The sequence below is a fragment of the Dromaius novaehollandiae genome, chromosome 14, assembly GCF_036370855.1.
Source record: "Dromaius novaehollandiae isolate bDroNov1 chromosome 14, bDroNov1.hap1, whole genome shotgun sequence".
NCBI lineage: Eukaryota > Metazoa > Chordata > Aves > Casuariiformes > Dromaiidae > Dromaius > Dromaius novaehollandiae.
The window spans coordinates 8,952,158-8,966,694 of NC_088111.1; the positions used below are offsets into that span (position 1 = coordinate 8,952,158).

The 14,537-nt window shown below is 37.3% G+C and overlaps 1 protein-coding gene across 1 annotated transcript in view; it reads right to left on the bottom strand.

Moving 5' to 3' along the window:
• Nucleotides 1–538: 538 nt before the first annotated feature.
• VWA3A (von Willebrand factor A domain containing 3A) overlaps nucleotides 539–14,537 on the bottom strand; it is a 40,577-nt gene continuing 26,578 nt past the window's right edge. The window contains exons 28-34 of the mRNA XM_064520271.1: nucleotides 14,140–14,284; nucleotides 13,569–13,713; nucleotides 12,310–12,461; nucleotides 10,484–10,613; nucleotides 9,791–9,888; nucleotides 8,140–8,203; nucleotides 539–6,846 (exon numbers count right to left, since the gene is read on the bottom strand). Coding sequence (XP_064376341.1) covers nucleotides 6,799–6,846; nucleotides 8,140–8,203; nucleotides 9,791–9,888; nucleotides 10,484–10,613; nucleotides 12,310–12,461; nucleotides 13,569–13,713; nucleotides 14,140–14,284 — 782 coding nt within the window. The 3' untranslated portion in view covers nucleotides 539–6,798. The remainder of the gene's footprint in view (nucleotides 6,847–8,139; nucleotides 8,204–9,790; nucleotides 9,889–10,483; nucleotides 10,614–12,309; nucleotides 12,462–13,568; nucleotides 13,714–14,139; nucleotides 14,285–14,537) is intronic.

Sequence of the window (14,537 nt, forward strand, 5' to 3'; positions counted from 1 at the left end):
CAAAGCTACCCTTAAAAAACTACTGTAGGTTAGCAAATCTGCATACTAAGGAACCATCATATTTTGATTTACAAAAGACACTGAATTACTAGTTGACAGGAACATCACATTACCCCAAGACAAGCATACACAATTGATCATCCTAATTTTTCAAAGTGCAGAAAGGATGACAAAATGCAAATATGACTAAAGAAGATCTAATCTAAATTGCACAGCAAGTCCAAATCGTAACATTTCCTCTAAGCAAAAAGGAAGATTTTCTGAATTTTTTTTGGTCATTTACCACTTGGTTATAACCTAGAAGCATGCATCCATGATCAAATGGCAGATCATCAGATCCTCTGAGCCCCAAAAAGACCCAGCTCAGTTTACAATTTAACACTGTCATATTTTAAAAATATATACCTGCTAGTGGAGTTCTATCAGGCTGGTAGCAACATTTGATATGCAATTGTTTCCACTGTGATGGTCAAGATGAAAGAATAACAAATACAGTGATATGCTCCTTTACAATACAAACACATTTCAAACGAAACAATTCAGTGCATTAGTCCAATTTATTCATGTTATCAGTGCTTCAAAAACCAGAAATCATGAGATCTGAATCTGGGACAGGACACAGAATATTTATTCGTTATATAAATTTAATCTAATGATAAACATCAGCATATATCGAATATTTCTAAAGAGTGAAGCAGTCCTTAAAACAGCATTACAATGCAATATTAATGCAACAAGAGATGTAATCTAAAACCAAAAGTATGTATCCTCCAAATCCAACGTTAAATACAACTTTATATTAGCACAGCATTCTTCACATTCCTTACTAAGTTAGAAAAGTGAGACACAGCGGCTGAGAAACTTATGCAGTGTTGTGCTTTAAGTCCCCGGCAGAAGGCAAAAGAGGATGCAGATTTTTGTTCCTCTTATTACACAAATGGCACATTTTCTACAGCTAATACTGTGAAAGAACAATTGTATGCTAGAACTAAGTTAAGATGCTCTGGGCAGTGAGCTCCCTCTGATTTTCTGTTTAGCTAAAGAACATTAAGTGCTCATCAATATGCATTTCAATAGCTTATCCTTTGTATAAAGAGAAGTATGATTTTTTTCTGCATAATAACAGAATAAAGTTATGGATATATGGTGCTTAAAGAGATTAAATTATGCTTTTTTACTTTTCTCATGTCCAGCCATGTTAATGGCTTTTTCTTTTTAATACAATCAGATACATTGTTTCTAAAAACAAGCCTATCTCATATTTTAAACATGTTTTTCTGGTTGCAGAAAGTCTGTTTAAATCTTTCTTAAAAAAAGAAGTCTGAAAAATCAAAGCTTTTTTCTACGTTCTTCAGACAGCCAGCTGCAAAGCTGAGAGATCAGATTCTTCTTAAATCCCTCAGTCTTTATTAACATACATACACATCCTCATTCTATTCTTTCCTTTTTCCTGCGTCTTTGTGTATTTATCCTATGTTATGATTCTCCATATTTCACCATTTCCTCTTGGAAGGAAACAACTGCTCATAAATACTACAAAGTATTGCCTTGGAACGTGTCATATAAAATGCTTTTCAAAATAGGTTGTTCTCATTTACTTTGCATTTGTGGTTGCTCTGCATGCTACACAGGTTGATTTACAGGTTAAATGGGCAGTTATTTAACTGTGAGACTGCATTGTCAAGTCAGGGAGAAACTGTAGGGAGAAACTAGACGGCAACAAAGCAGACTTCCAGTAGCAGTTTTGGATGTGCCCTTTATCAGCTCTCAGGTCTTGTTAGAAAAGGTAGCAGTATTCAATATTGGAAGGGAAGAAATACTAATCCATCCTCAACAAAAATGCTGCATTAACTTGTACTGAATGAAGGCTTCTTTCTATATAAAGAATAGGGACAACAGCTTGGCTTCTTACGTATAGAAATCACAGAGAAAACTAAAAAATACTCAAGGGACTCGTATGCAGGTTTTAAAAAAACATTATTGAGAAAAAAATTCTAATATGATTCCTTCCAAATGCAAAGGGTTTTCAACTGTCATTGCACTGGAAGACAGAAGTACAGACCATCATTACTGCTTATATGGTTTATTATCGTGCCCATAAAAACAGCAGAGGAATTCAGAGGGCATGAGAGGCACCTTAGGATGGATGGAAGAGGAGAGGAAGACGAATGATTCCAAGCACCGACTCTGTAGCCTAAACTTACTGACCATTTCTTCCCGATGTAGTGCTAAGCAGGGAGACTTCAGACTCCATCTGCTCATCACTGTTGCTCCATGCCTGGGATAAAGGTGTTTTCTTTTCTTCATGACTCTAAGGACCACCCTAAAACACAGGCTGGCTATATACCCTTTGCACTGACTCTAAACACAAAAGCACTTTTTTCCCCCCTCATAAAGTAAGATTTCAGTATTTGTATGTTTTCAAGAATTTTCCTTACCAAAAGTTAGAAACACAGAAACTGTTTCTTTAAACACAGCACAAAATGGATTAGGAACCTGACACAGTATTAGATTAACCAGAGGTCCAATATAAGCAGTAAGATACAATTACAGAAGACATGCAAAAAAATTATGTTCACTTGATTTGCTCATGACATTGCAGATGAAGTGAAATGCAGTACACAGTCCTTTCCCTCACATCCATCAAGAACTTTTAGAGTCTCTCATATCAGCCTGGAATACATCTGAGGAACTTTTTTCCTCTGGAAACTATACTTCAATATATTGTCATATGACTAAACCAAACGAAGTGTTAAAAAGCATGTTCTGTGTAGTATTCTCCATCAGTAACAGACTAGACTTTAATATAAATCTGCTCATGGCAATTTGGGATTATGTGGTGAATGGAAGAGAAACACAGCTCGTGTTTGGAACTGGTGCACTAAAGTCAATCAGCTTTCCTTTCTGGAGGCAAATTCTGATTAGTTTAAGTTATGAGCATGTAAGAATAATTTACTGTGAACTTGCTTCTTGTAAACATTTAGCACAAGATTCAATAGTTTAACTCAATAATTAAGAATCACTTTCACACAACAAAGCCAAGTCAATTTGGCTTGTGTTGTGAAAAAGACATGTATCATCTTACCTGAACTCTACCTGAAATTGCCCATATGGGCTATCTTATATCATGCAGAACAACAGGTTTGCAACATTTGACAAAAGCCTATCCAAGAATACAGCCAGAGCAGTCTCTGCCTCTTGTCATTAAGGCCTCTGTTGCAAGGAAGGCCTTACATTGCAATTCAACAGTTCTTTTCATTCTGCAATCAGATGTTTAGCCCCACAGGACAGTTCTGGATCTATAAGATCTGTTTTGCAATATGTCAGTTAGATATCTCTTAAATTTTATCATAATTGTGTAACTTCTTAGAAGTTTCATTTACAAAGTTCTGTTTTGCTCTATTGTTATTATTAATACAAAAATCCTAATATAAGATGAAGAACTTTCCAAATAGGGAAGGAAAAAGAACCTCCCCCCCAAGAGTCTGCCTCAGAAATCAGGGTCTTACTCAAGAGAGAATTAACTAGGAAATAAAGAGCCTCAGTATCACGTTGAATTTGCCCATGATGACAGAAGCAGCCCATATATCTGAGAGCATATACACTTTTGTTTTACAAGGTCTGCCTAATTTACTCATTGGTCTCTGGAGAGAACTGAAGGTTCCAGCTGATGAAGCCTCACATGATATGAGAGAGACTATCGGATCCTCTTGTACTGTACTACCACTACTGCGTTCAGTATAGTTACCCAAAAGCTGGATTCTCCTTATTGTAACAGAGACAGGGAAGGAGTAGGGTATTTGCTGATGCTATCAGGATTCTGGAATTGGATTTTCCTTTTTAAAGTATTCAGAAAGCATCTAATAAGCATTTGTCCAAGATGGATTTTGGAGAGCACTGAAGTCTGATGGAATGTAAAGTACCCTGCATACATCTAACTGGTTGAGGTGTATTAAAATGAATCAATGAAAATCCTTGTGATTTAGTTGTATTCTAAAATGAACATGTTTAGGTGCTTAAAGCTTGGAATTCTGTAGTTTCAAATCTAGATAAATACCAATAGTAGGTAACACACTTATCAGGCACAGAGAAATTCCTACTGGACAGAGTTCCAAAGGATCCAGAGCCTAGCACAAATGTATTGTTGATTTCCTCCTTAGAAACAGCATGAAATTCCATGTCATGGGAGGCTTCAGGTGTTGACTTACAAATACAGACATATATAGATGGAGGAATTTGTTACTGGCCCCTGCTATCCCTCCCTTCTTCTGAAGGCTGTTTTCCCCTGAAGCAGGTAAGGCTGAACCATACACAAAGGAGTGCCTGAACCGCCAGTCCAACACACTAAGCTAATATGAACATCTGTACCAGTTTACTTTAGCACAGCAACTGAAAGCTGTAAACTATGGCAGTACGTGAGTTGTTTCACGCAGGGGTTACCCACCCCTGCTGCAAAACCAGCAATCTTCTGGTAGGTGGTAGGCCACATTCTTGAAGGCAGTAACTGGTTTAGCTGTTTGCCTTTAATCCATTGTATGCAAGTCAAGATATTCAGTGAATCACAGCAATGACATGACTTACAAACAAGCTGGCAGAAAAATACACATGTTCATCAATTATAAAACTCCTTTCATTATGTCTTAAATTGCATTCCAGGAAGTGCAAACAGGGAAGGCAAATGACATGTATATAAAATCAACATAGAAAAACCATTAACAGAGCACTCAATCAGGTGATCACTGATGATCCACCTCCTTAAAATGTTTTTCTGACTAAATATTCCTCAGATTGATGGAAGCAGGTAGGACAAGATTTTCCAGGTAGTAATAGGCAGGAGATAGAAACCATACTTGAGAGGAAGAAGCTGCTCTGCGTAGACAGCAGGACTGACCAACCAGCAAGGTAACAAGGCTCCAGAAGCGTGGACAAGAGAGGCAGCACAGCCTGAGAACACTTACAAAAGAAGCGAAATTGGAGGGATGAAATGCCTAAAAGTTTCTGTGGTTACACAAATCCTAGGGTAAACATTTGTTCCTTACTTTTCTGTTATGTTTTTCTTGAATAGGAGAACTGCCAGCTTACACCACCAGCAAGTACCAGACTCCTGAATTCCTGACACCTACTTCAAGTCTACACTGTGAGCATGCTCAGGAGACCCAGAGCTACAAACTTACTTTGCCCTGCCCGCAGGAACAAATGACTAGTTTAAACCAAAACAAACAATTGTCTACATAGATGAGTGTTAATTCAGGTTGCAGTGAATTCAGGATTACATCGATCCATTGACAATCAGTCTATAGAGAAATTTTGTAAATCAAGTTGTCATCCAGAGAAGTTGTTTCAAATGGGTAAAAACTATGAAACTCAAACACTGTACAGAAAAAAAGGCCATAAAGGCAAGGAGTCTGCCAGATCATAGTCTAACACACCACACCAAAATGTTTTGCTGCTTATCCCCATTTGCAAAATCTAACATTTACATTGCTATCTTACTTCAGAAAGAGTCTCTGATATCATTTAATGTACTTGCACAAGTATATTTCCTCTTAAAGTCTTTTAAAGGACCTTTATAAGAATATCAGAATCCATGCTACAACATTGTAGCATTTCTTAAAACCTCTGAGGAATAAATGAGTGCCTCTTCTTGGCAATACAGAAATCCTGTCTCGTCTGCATGGATCTATTGTTTAACCTTTCCGTTAGTACAAATGCATTTGTTTTACCAATGACCATCATGTAATATTTATATACCCCCAATAAAAATGTAACTAATCCTACTCATTTATAATTAACATTTTCATATCAAAGCATCTCAGAACTTATACAGATACCAACACATGCACTAATAAAATCACATAAAGTGATGCTTAGCACAAAGGATCTTTTTCAACTGCAGTATTATACAGTGAGCTGGTACTAACATGGAATGCAGGACTAACCTGGTGCAGAGCATGCAACACCACAGAGACTTTTATGATGGAAACAGTTTTTAATTCTTTGTGAGAGAAAATGGAGGAAAAGAAAAGAGAGCATCTTCCAGATCAAAGTATCATTTCCATCAAAGTAATCATTTCCATCAGCTGGCACTCAGGAGTAAGAATGACTCCTGAGTAAACTCAGATCAAGTATCTGGATTTTGTAGTCTGAACCCATTTTCCTTAAACATTACATATACTAAGGATTTGGGATGAAATCCTAACCCTCTTAAAGACCTATACAGTTAACATCTACAAAATACTAATGAGCTGTCATCACCGAGTTCCTCATTAAAAAATGCATATTTCAAAAATCAACTGGAAAAGTAGAGACCAGAAATAACTATTAGCAAACTTCTTTTAGAAAAAAACATTCATTCCAAGCTTTTTCTTCTCTGCTAAGGTTGTTTCTTCGATTTTTTTTTTTTTAATTCAAAACTGGCATGAAGAATTCTCTTTCTAGTATCATAGCCATCTGTCCCATCTGTTATGGATAATAAGCACTAGCAACCAAATCTCAAACCAACTGTCAGAAAGACGTCTTGGACATAACTGCCAACTGACCAAAGCAATTCTTAGTATGATACGGTACAATAATTTTTCCTGGTCTCAAGAGAAACAAGAGTTGTGACCCTGTGTAGCTACTAATTGTATTGGAAATTCACTCCATTTTCTATAATTTGTATTACCTATATTGATAACTATCCTCTACTCATGTTTAAACTTTGGAGAGTTCAGGGATTGATTTCTGAGATCTGCAAAGTCTGCAAGTGGAATAAGTCAGCAGTACTTGTCATCTGTAACCACTCCTCTTGCCAGATGCTCAGAGACAAAGAGTACCTCTTCTACTCTTTCCACTTGAAGCTGGAAGCTTTAAGCACATATTGAAAAGAAGCAGGTTAGCGGTACCACTCCAAACCTCTTCAGCACCTTTTGTCGGTCTAAGATTTAATCCTACAAGTCAAGCACATGAATAGGTTTTAAAATACAAATCAAAATGTATGAACCATATGGGCTCACAATCACACTTGATAAAAACGACACTGGAAAAACAGTATGAATTGAGTAACTTGCAATTTTCCTGACATATGTGCTTACCTGTGCTACAGTGCCATGTACTTTTTGAAGTACATTAAAAGGAATGTCTTCCTATACATTTTATAAACAATACAATTTACCTTGGAAGGATGAAAGTCTGAGGTAGATGTGGAACACCAGCCTGTGTCTCTACATGCCTGTAACAACTTTCTTGCTATTACAGGATGCTTATACACCTGTTTCCTCTCGAAGTCTCTCTTCAGCCCCTTATACACTGAATTCTGCACATATTTGACCAAACACCAGGTTTTGCTTTCTGTGAAGCAGATATTCTTTACTGAGTGGGTCTGACAGGACTTTTTCTTCTCTTTGAATGACTGGGCAATGTTTGTAAACCAAAACACAAACTACAGGTATAGAAACAAGGATTTTAAAACAGTCTCACTATACATCTGCCTTACTTAATTCCTTGATGAACGTCTCAGCAGGACTAAGTTCTCTAGTGGCCTCTGCAGTTGTCTGCATGTCTATTTTTCCCCTTAAAGAGACTCTGTGACAACTGCTTCTGTCAACTCTTGCCTTTCTCATTTCCCCTGAGAAAGTGTCACTGCGTTTTCACACTGCAATTTATCTTTTCCTGTAATTTTTTCTTTGCTAATTTAAAAGCAGTGGGTTGGCTCTCTGAGATGTTTTGTTTGTCCAGTTGCCTCTCCCACTATCTTGTAACAACAGTTCTGCATTTGCAGACCATGTCTTTACAGTTAATGGGGTCTTTTTCCAAACAGTTCTGTTCATTTAACTGAGTAAATCATGCACCCCATGTAGCAATTGCTATTACAGCCATTATATCTGGTCCTAACCTGTGCTTAGCAGGCTGCTCTTGAAAAAGAATAAAATCGTTCAAATACAAACATGCGTTGGCCTAGCCCAAACAGAATAGTTCTCTTTGAACTCTTCCTTGTGTGTATGACGTTCTACATGGAACTAGTTAGGCTAAACACTGCAATCATTACAATGTTTTCAACTTTGGAGAATACTTATTTACACAAAGCTTACGAAACATTACCCTTATATTGACATACATAAACTATATATAAAGTATGATCTATTTATGGTGACTGTTTACCTGAGCACTTTTTTTAAAGACGGAATTGTCCTTTTGGTTTACATTCCATTTTTCTATCAATAACCTATTAAAAACAAAAAATTACAGCAGGTTTTCATAGAGACATGTAATAGCTATGTATCTCTGCTTAGCTACGCCTTTGTGTAACAGCTATGTATCTCTGCTTAGCTACGCCTTTGTGTAACAGAAAACCTTATCATTGTGGAGGTATAATGGATTGTAAAGCTCTTCCCAAACACTTTGGCCAGCTATTACCATTGAAGTGGCACTTTCTGGCTCTGGACTGGCAGTTAGGAAGCATAATGCTGAAAGAACATAAGGATTAATACAATTTAACTGTCCTTCCCTCCAGTTCTAGGCTGCTATCAGAGCTAGCTCCGAGTGAGTGATACCAGAAGCAGCAGGGAACGATGTGCCACCTGAGCCAATTCAGTCTACTGAGACACAGATGGAGCACACTGCTATCATGGCTATGCTGCTCCCAGGAACTGACCTAGCTCATTTGGAGACAGCTGAGATACCTCTACATGGCACTACATTGTACCATTATCTGTTATATAACTGTTAATAAAAAAGGGAGAAAAAGTTCATGTCAAGGGAGGATGCCAAAGAGGAGATAAAGAGGAGGAAAGAAAGAGATACAAAACTGAGGAGTCTTTGGCAGAGCATGATAATTCTACCCAGAGATAAGATAACCGAAGACAGCAGTAAAGAAGGAAAAAGGGGAAGATGCATTACAAATTCTGGTGGGTGGAGGACATTAGGGGAAAGGAAAAAGATTAAGAGTCAAAGGAGAATCTAGGGAAGCAAAAAATGACTGAGACTGAGAGATGAGATTTTCTGAGAGGGGAATGATTTTGTCAGATGCTTTGGTAAATCAGGAAACATAAGAAGAGTAAATAGGAAAGCTTAGGACTGGCCCAGAAAAAGGTCAGTAGAAACTTCCTTAATTTCAGTCGTGTTGAAGAAACAAACATTTTACAGGTTGTTAGAGGCAAAGAGAAAGGGAGATGGATGGTAACTGGAAAGTAGATGAGTTGAGACAGGATTGTTTGTGAACAGAAGAAAGGTCCGATGTTATTCCAGGCAGAGGACATAATTTCAGCAGAGACTGGATGATGATTCAGTTAGAGGAGTCAGGCTGCGGTAGGATAGAAGGAGCCCACACAGCTTTTAGAAAAAAATAAGTAAGAGGTCAGACTAAAGGAAGAGGTACTAAAAAGGACACTGCATGACGTTAATGACAGCTTTTAATAATACATAGGAAGAGAAATATAACGATTTGCAGATGACAAAACTCAGCAGGGAGAAAAACAACTTCATGTAATTTCTCTTTGAAATAAGAGTGAGCGATTGAAGGGCCACTAGTGACAGAAAAAATAGCCCCGATGTTTAATACACTGTTAGAATCTGCTCAGATCCTCTACTGTGATGGTAGCTAACTGTCTAAGACCTTAGAACTAAATCCCACGAAAGTAGCCAGCTTGTTTGCATGTCAGTTTCCAAGTCGCAAGAAAACACCAAAATTGACAGTACGAGGAAGAAACAGTGATTCTTTTATGTGACTTAGTGTCTGCCTTTTATATTCTTGTCCTCCCTTCATGAAAGAAAAAAACAAATGTTGAAAGATTCTTTATATATAAATACTCACTTCAAAGATTTTGCCTGCTTTAAAAAACGTCTGGCTTTTGCTACTTCTTGAGTAAGCTTCTTTAAATCATCTCCTTCAAAGTAAGGGAAAACTGGATCCTGAAAACAGATTTAAAATATTATATTCTACTTTGCACTTGAGTATTTTTAGCAATTTCTAGTAATTTAACTAACTGAGCCAAAGATCTAAATCTCACTGCTCCTACACACTGGTGGGAAAAGTCTTGTATTTACAGAATAAGAGCAAAGCAACTCTACATTGAATATGGTTCTGTTCACCAATATATTTTTCTACTGTGGTAATCAGAGGTCTCCTGCAGGAGCTATATTTTGCTAAGCACTGTATAAGGATTTTACAATGACAAAAGTTAAATACAAGATGGTGAGAATAAGAAGGCACAATAAAAGCCAGACTTGGCTTAAAATCAAAGTGTCAAAATACAGGATTTTTTTCCAGTTCTCTTTCAAAAATTATACTGCGTTCTGTACTTTTTCCTAGGGTTTTGTCATCTTGCCAAGACAGCTGGCAGAGAGGGAAAACCAGATATTAAGATCTGTCTGTTTGGTTTTGTGTGAAGTATCTGAGGAGTCTTACATTTATTTTCTAATGATTTTTCTTTTTTAAATGCAGTTTGACTACTGATGAACTATGTTGAAGTTAAACAAAACCAAACCAAAGAATCACTTAACATACATCATCATCACCATCAAGCCCCTCTGTCAACATTCTGTGTGCTGCTAATTGTCCATCCACATCTCCAAAACAGCAATGGTAGCGCCCTCCTGTTTGGGAAGCAAGCTTCTTCAGAAATTCGTTAGCTCTTCTGTTGACAATAAAGTAGTTAAGTTACTTACGAAAACTGTTATTCTAACAGCAACAGCAATAGAAGAAGAATTTCAGAAGAACTTCTCAAAAAATCTTATATCCAAACAAGTAGTTTGGAGGACTTGATTATAAACTTCTATGCCATTTCTAATCTTCAACTTCTAATAAAGAATATATACTGCTTAGTTGTCATAACCTCCAAAACCAGGTTATTTTTGGACAAGAGGTTCAGCACAACAACAGAACTAAAAAAGAGAAACCAAAACAAAAGAACTCAGAAGGCCAGCTGGCAGGGAAAGGGTAGTAACATTTTACACAGGGGAAAAAAGCCAAAAGCTGGGAGACTCCATAAGGGGAAGGAGCATTTTGTGTGTGCCTGATTTTTTATACTCTTTTGTACCCTATTACTTGTCCCAAAGATGAACCTTTGGGATAACTAATGTAGTTATTAGTGTATTCTCATTACAACTATGCCAAATCACACACCCTTACTACAATTTTTTTCTGTGTCATTTTAGAGTCCTCTCCCCCAAGGATTAGCACCTTTAACGGCACTAATAGTCATAACTCTGTTAACTTCAATTAAGCTGCAAGGATTGATTAAATTCTAGAACTGGACACTAAAATCTCCATAATTACTAGGGCATTTCTTCCAAAACGAAGCAGCAGTTTTTGTTTTAGAGTAACTTGTAGTCAGAAGTGACACCTGTCTCCTTTACGAGCAGATTCGTTTAACAGACAATGATTGACTACTGACCAAATGATACACAAATCAACTCGAAATATTAATGACAGACAACTCTTCCTAAATATTTGAAGTTGACTTTTTCATCTTAGCACCAATAATTCAAAGCTTTTACCTGGCAACATCCATCCCAAAATTCAGAGGAATGCAACCTGGCACCCAACAGAAGCAATACTGCTTGTCAATTTGTGCTATGAGAGGGTCAAAAGTTTCTCATAGCAGCTTGATAACCCAGTGGCATTATCCAGAAGTTGCTAACCTCATGTCTGCCACTGAGGACAGGAGGGCTGGCAGGTAAGGCTGCATTCAATTCAAGAAAACAAAGGCTGGGTTTTTGAAGACCTGGGACAACTGCATTTTGGGGTGGCAGAGTAGACATGCACCTATTCTGGAAAGCCACACAGGCAGCAGGCTATCTGTTCCCTGGGTCATAAAGCCACCATGCAGGAGAATCTAGATGTGTGCATACTTTCTGATGTTGCTCCAGGATTTCCAGTTCTGAACCATGCAAAGATCCCTGCAAAGGAACATACAGGGACATATCTTTAACCCACACCCTACCATGGCCTGCATTAGCACTTTCTTAGTGCTCCTGATTCCAATCCAGGGTATATTACTTTTCTCTAGATCTCTAGGGTGGCAGTGGGACATGTGTATGAATGGCTTATGGCAGAACCACAGGACTGACCTCAGTGCTGCAGACTAGTGATGCATATCACTTCTCTGTGTATTTGAAGGCAATTCTCTCAAGGATATGAACTGTGGGAGATGTAGTCTATGTGGCAAACACCTGTGTCAGAACAGCCCACTCAGTCCCCACCTGTATAAAGGCCTAGCTCAATCCTGGTGTCCAACGAGCTGAGCACATGGCATGACAACATAGCCCTCTGACAGTAAGTAAACCAGCAATTTTAAAGATTTTTTTTTTTAATTGAAAAATACCATATACCTGTCTGTACAGCTAAAAGAAATGGTGTGGATTTTAATATCTTGTTTCTTTCTCAATCTTTCAATTTCTTTTAAAATGAGACTGCAACTGGTATCTGGTTTTCCATCAGTCAATACATATAGTGCTTCTGTATCTTGAAAACTGAAAGCCTTCTGAAAAGCAGAAAAATAATCACAAATAATTAGGACATTTTATATAAGGAGTTATATTTAAGAATGAAAACACTATTCCAATAATATAAGATAGCTCTGTATTTTCCACATCATAAATCAAGTTAGTACTGTCTTTTCCTTTTCACTAGGTATGAAAGAGCTCTTAGTTACTGCTTAGCAAAGATATAACTTCTTAAAAATAAACAGATTGCAGTATAACACAATAAATTTACGAGCAAGGCATCATCAAAAACTGACTCACTGAAATAAGCTAAAAGTGAACAGGTCCACTGATCTGGTTTTAGACAACTGCTGACAGATGATTTTTAGACCATGCTTTGTATGCTGGGAGTTATAGATGTTTAATGTCTGAAAATCAGGTCCATTAGGGCTTGGCCTTTCTATATCATGAAAGCTTGCTATGGTAATTGGCTCAGTGGACATTTCTCTAATTCAGAAATGTTTTAAAGTTCCACTGTACTTGATCCACCATAAATTCCAGAAACTTCATATGGAGATTCTGTAAGGGAATCTCAAACAAGAATCAGTCATTTAAGCCAACATTTCTTTTTTGAATTAAAATTTAAATCTCATGAAATTGCAAGCCATTTCAGTCCCTGTTTTGAATTATTATTGCTGTGAATTTCTGCACTGAGAATTTTTATAGGAAAAAGATTTCTTCATCTGTTACTGAAGTTCAAGAATAGTACCCAACATGCATGCCGTTCCAACAACCACTGCTCCTCTACAAGTCTCCATTTGGCCCTGAGCAAACATATCACAATCAATAATTTTACATAAACATCATTTTGAAGAATTGGCTATTTTCCTTCTCCAGTATTCTCTGAACGCATAGAGGGTAATGCAACTACTCACATTTCACATTTTTCCTAAATTTGATAGAAGCAACGAATTCTAGTACCTATGAGCTTTGGGGACAGGAACAGTGTGGCTTGATTACAGATCTGTTCAATGTTTTGCATGTAAAAAGTGTTGTGCACTTTGACCAAATAACTTTCCTAAAATATTATCTGTTGGATTAGTAGTGTTCTATCACCACTATGTATCATTTCTTCTTCATCACAATATAATATGCAGTTTACTAACCTGTAAAGCCATAAGGATGCATGTATTACCATAAGCTCGGAATCTGGACACCCACTGTACAGCATCATGACATGTTTCATCAGTTGCCTCCACAAGATACTCCCTCCAACTCTCTGTGTTTTCTGCAAAGCTCAGCAAGTTAAACCTGGGGAGAAAGATGACCTACAACATTTAACCCTAATCAGTATTATCAACCATCTTGGATAAACCAGTTTTGAAATAGAAGAGAAAAAAAGACCCCAACAGCTTAGTATTGGAATAAAGTCTTCAGCTTAGGAAGTGTCAGAAAGCATATCTCATTCTGAGTCACCAGAAAATGCCATGAGCATGATGAGCCCAAATTGATAAACAGCATTACCAATGGCAAATGAAGCCCCAAAATTAGAGTGGAGAATTAGAAGTTGGTTACAAAGAACAACAAGAAAGCAGTTCATATCATATGCATGTTATACACTACCATACAGTAATTACTTGTACTGTGTTTCAGTACTGTTTTATTAGCGACTACTATATAACATTACATAAAAATAAGTAGCATATACTTCAATCTCCATCAGTAGTTTATACATGCCTGACTTCGTTTTTTCTCAGTTGTTCCCAGATGAGGGAGGTAAGTTCTTTTGTGACATGTGGCAAATAAGGCTCCATGGAACCAGATGTGTCAATCAAAACACAGACATTTGCTTCCAGAATGGTACCAAACAATCTTCGGCTTCCTGGACCACAACATTAAGACTAATTAAGTGTCATTTCATAGGCTTATTTTACTGAACATACCATTTTTTTGAGCATGCTGTAAAATTTTCAGGTTTTAGGAGTTATTCTGGGCACATTTCTGTATAGCAAATTTTAATCTGCAAGGGAAGCTAGGTAGTTCAAGGGCTGGTAATAGAAAAGTCTTCTGCTATTTCAAATCCAGCACTATCAAGCATTAATTATTAGCCAATTGTGGCAACTTCTATTAAACTA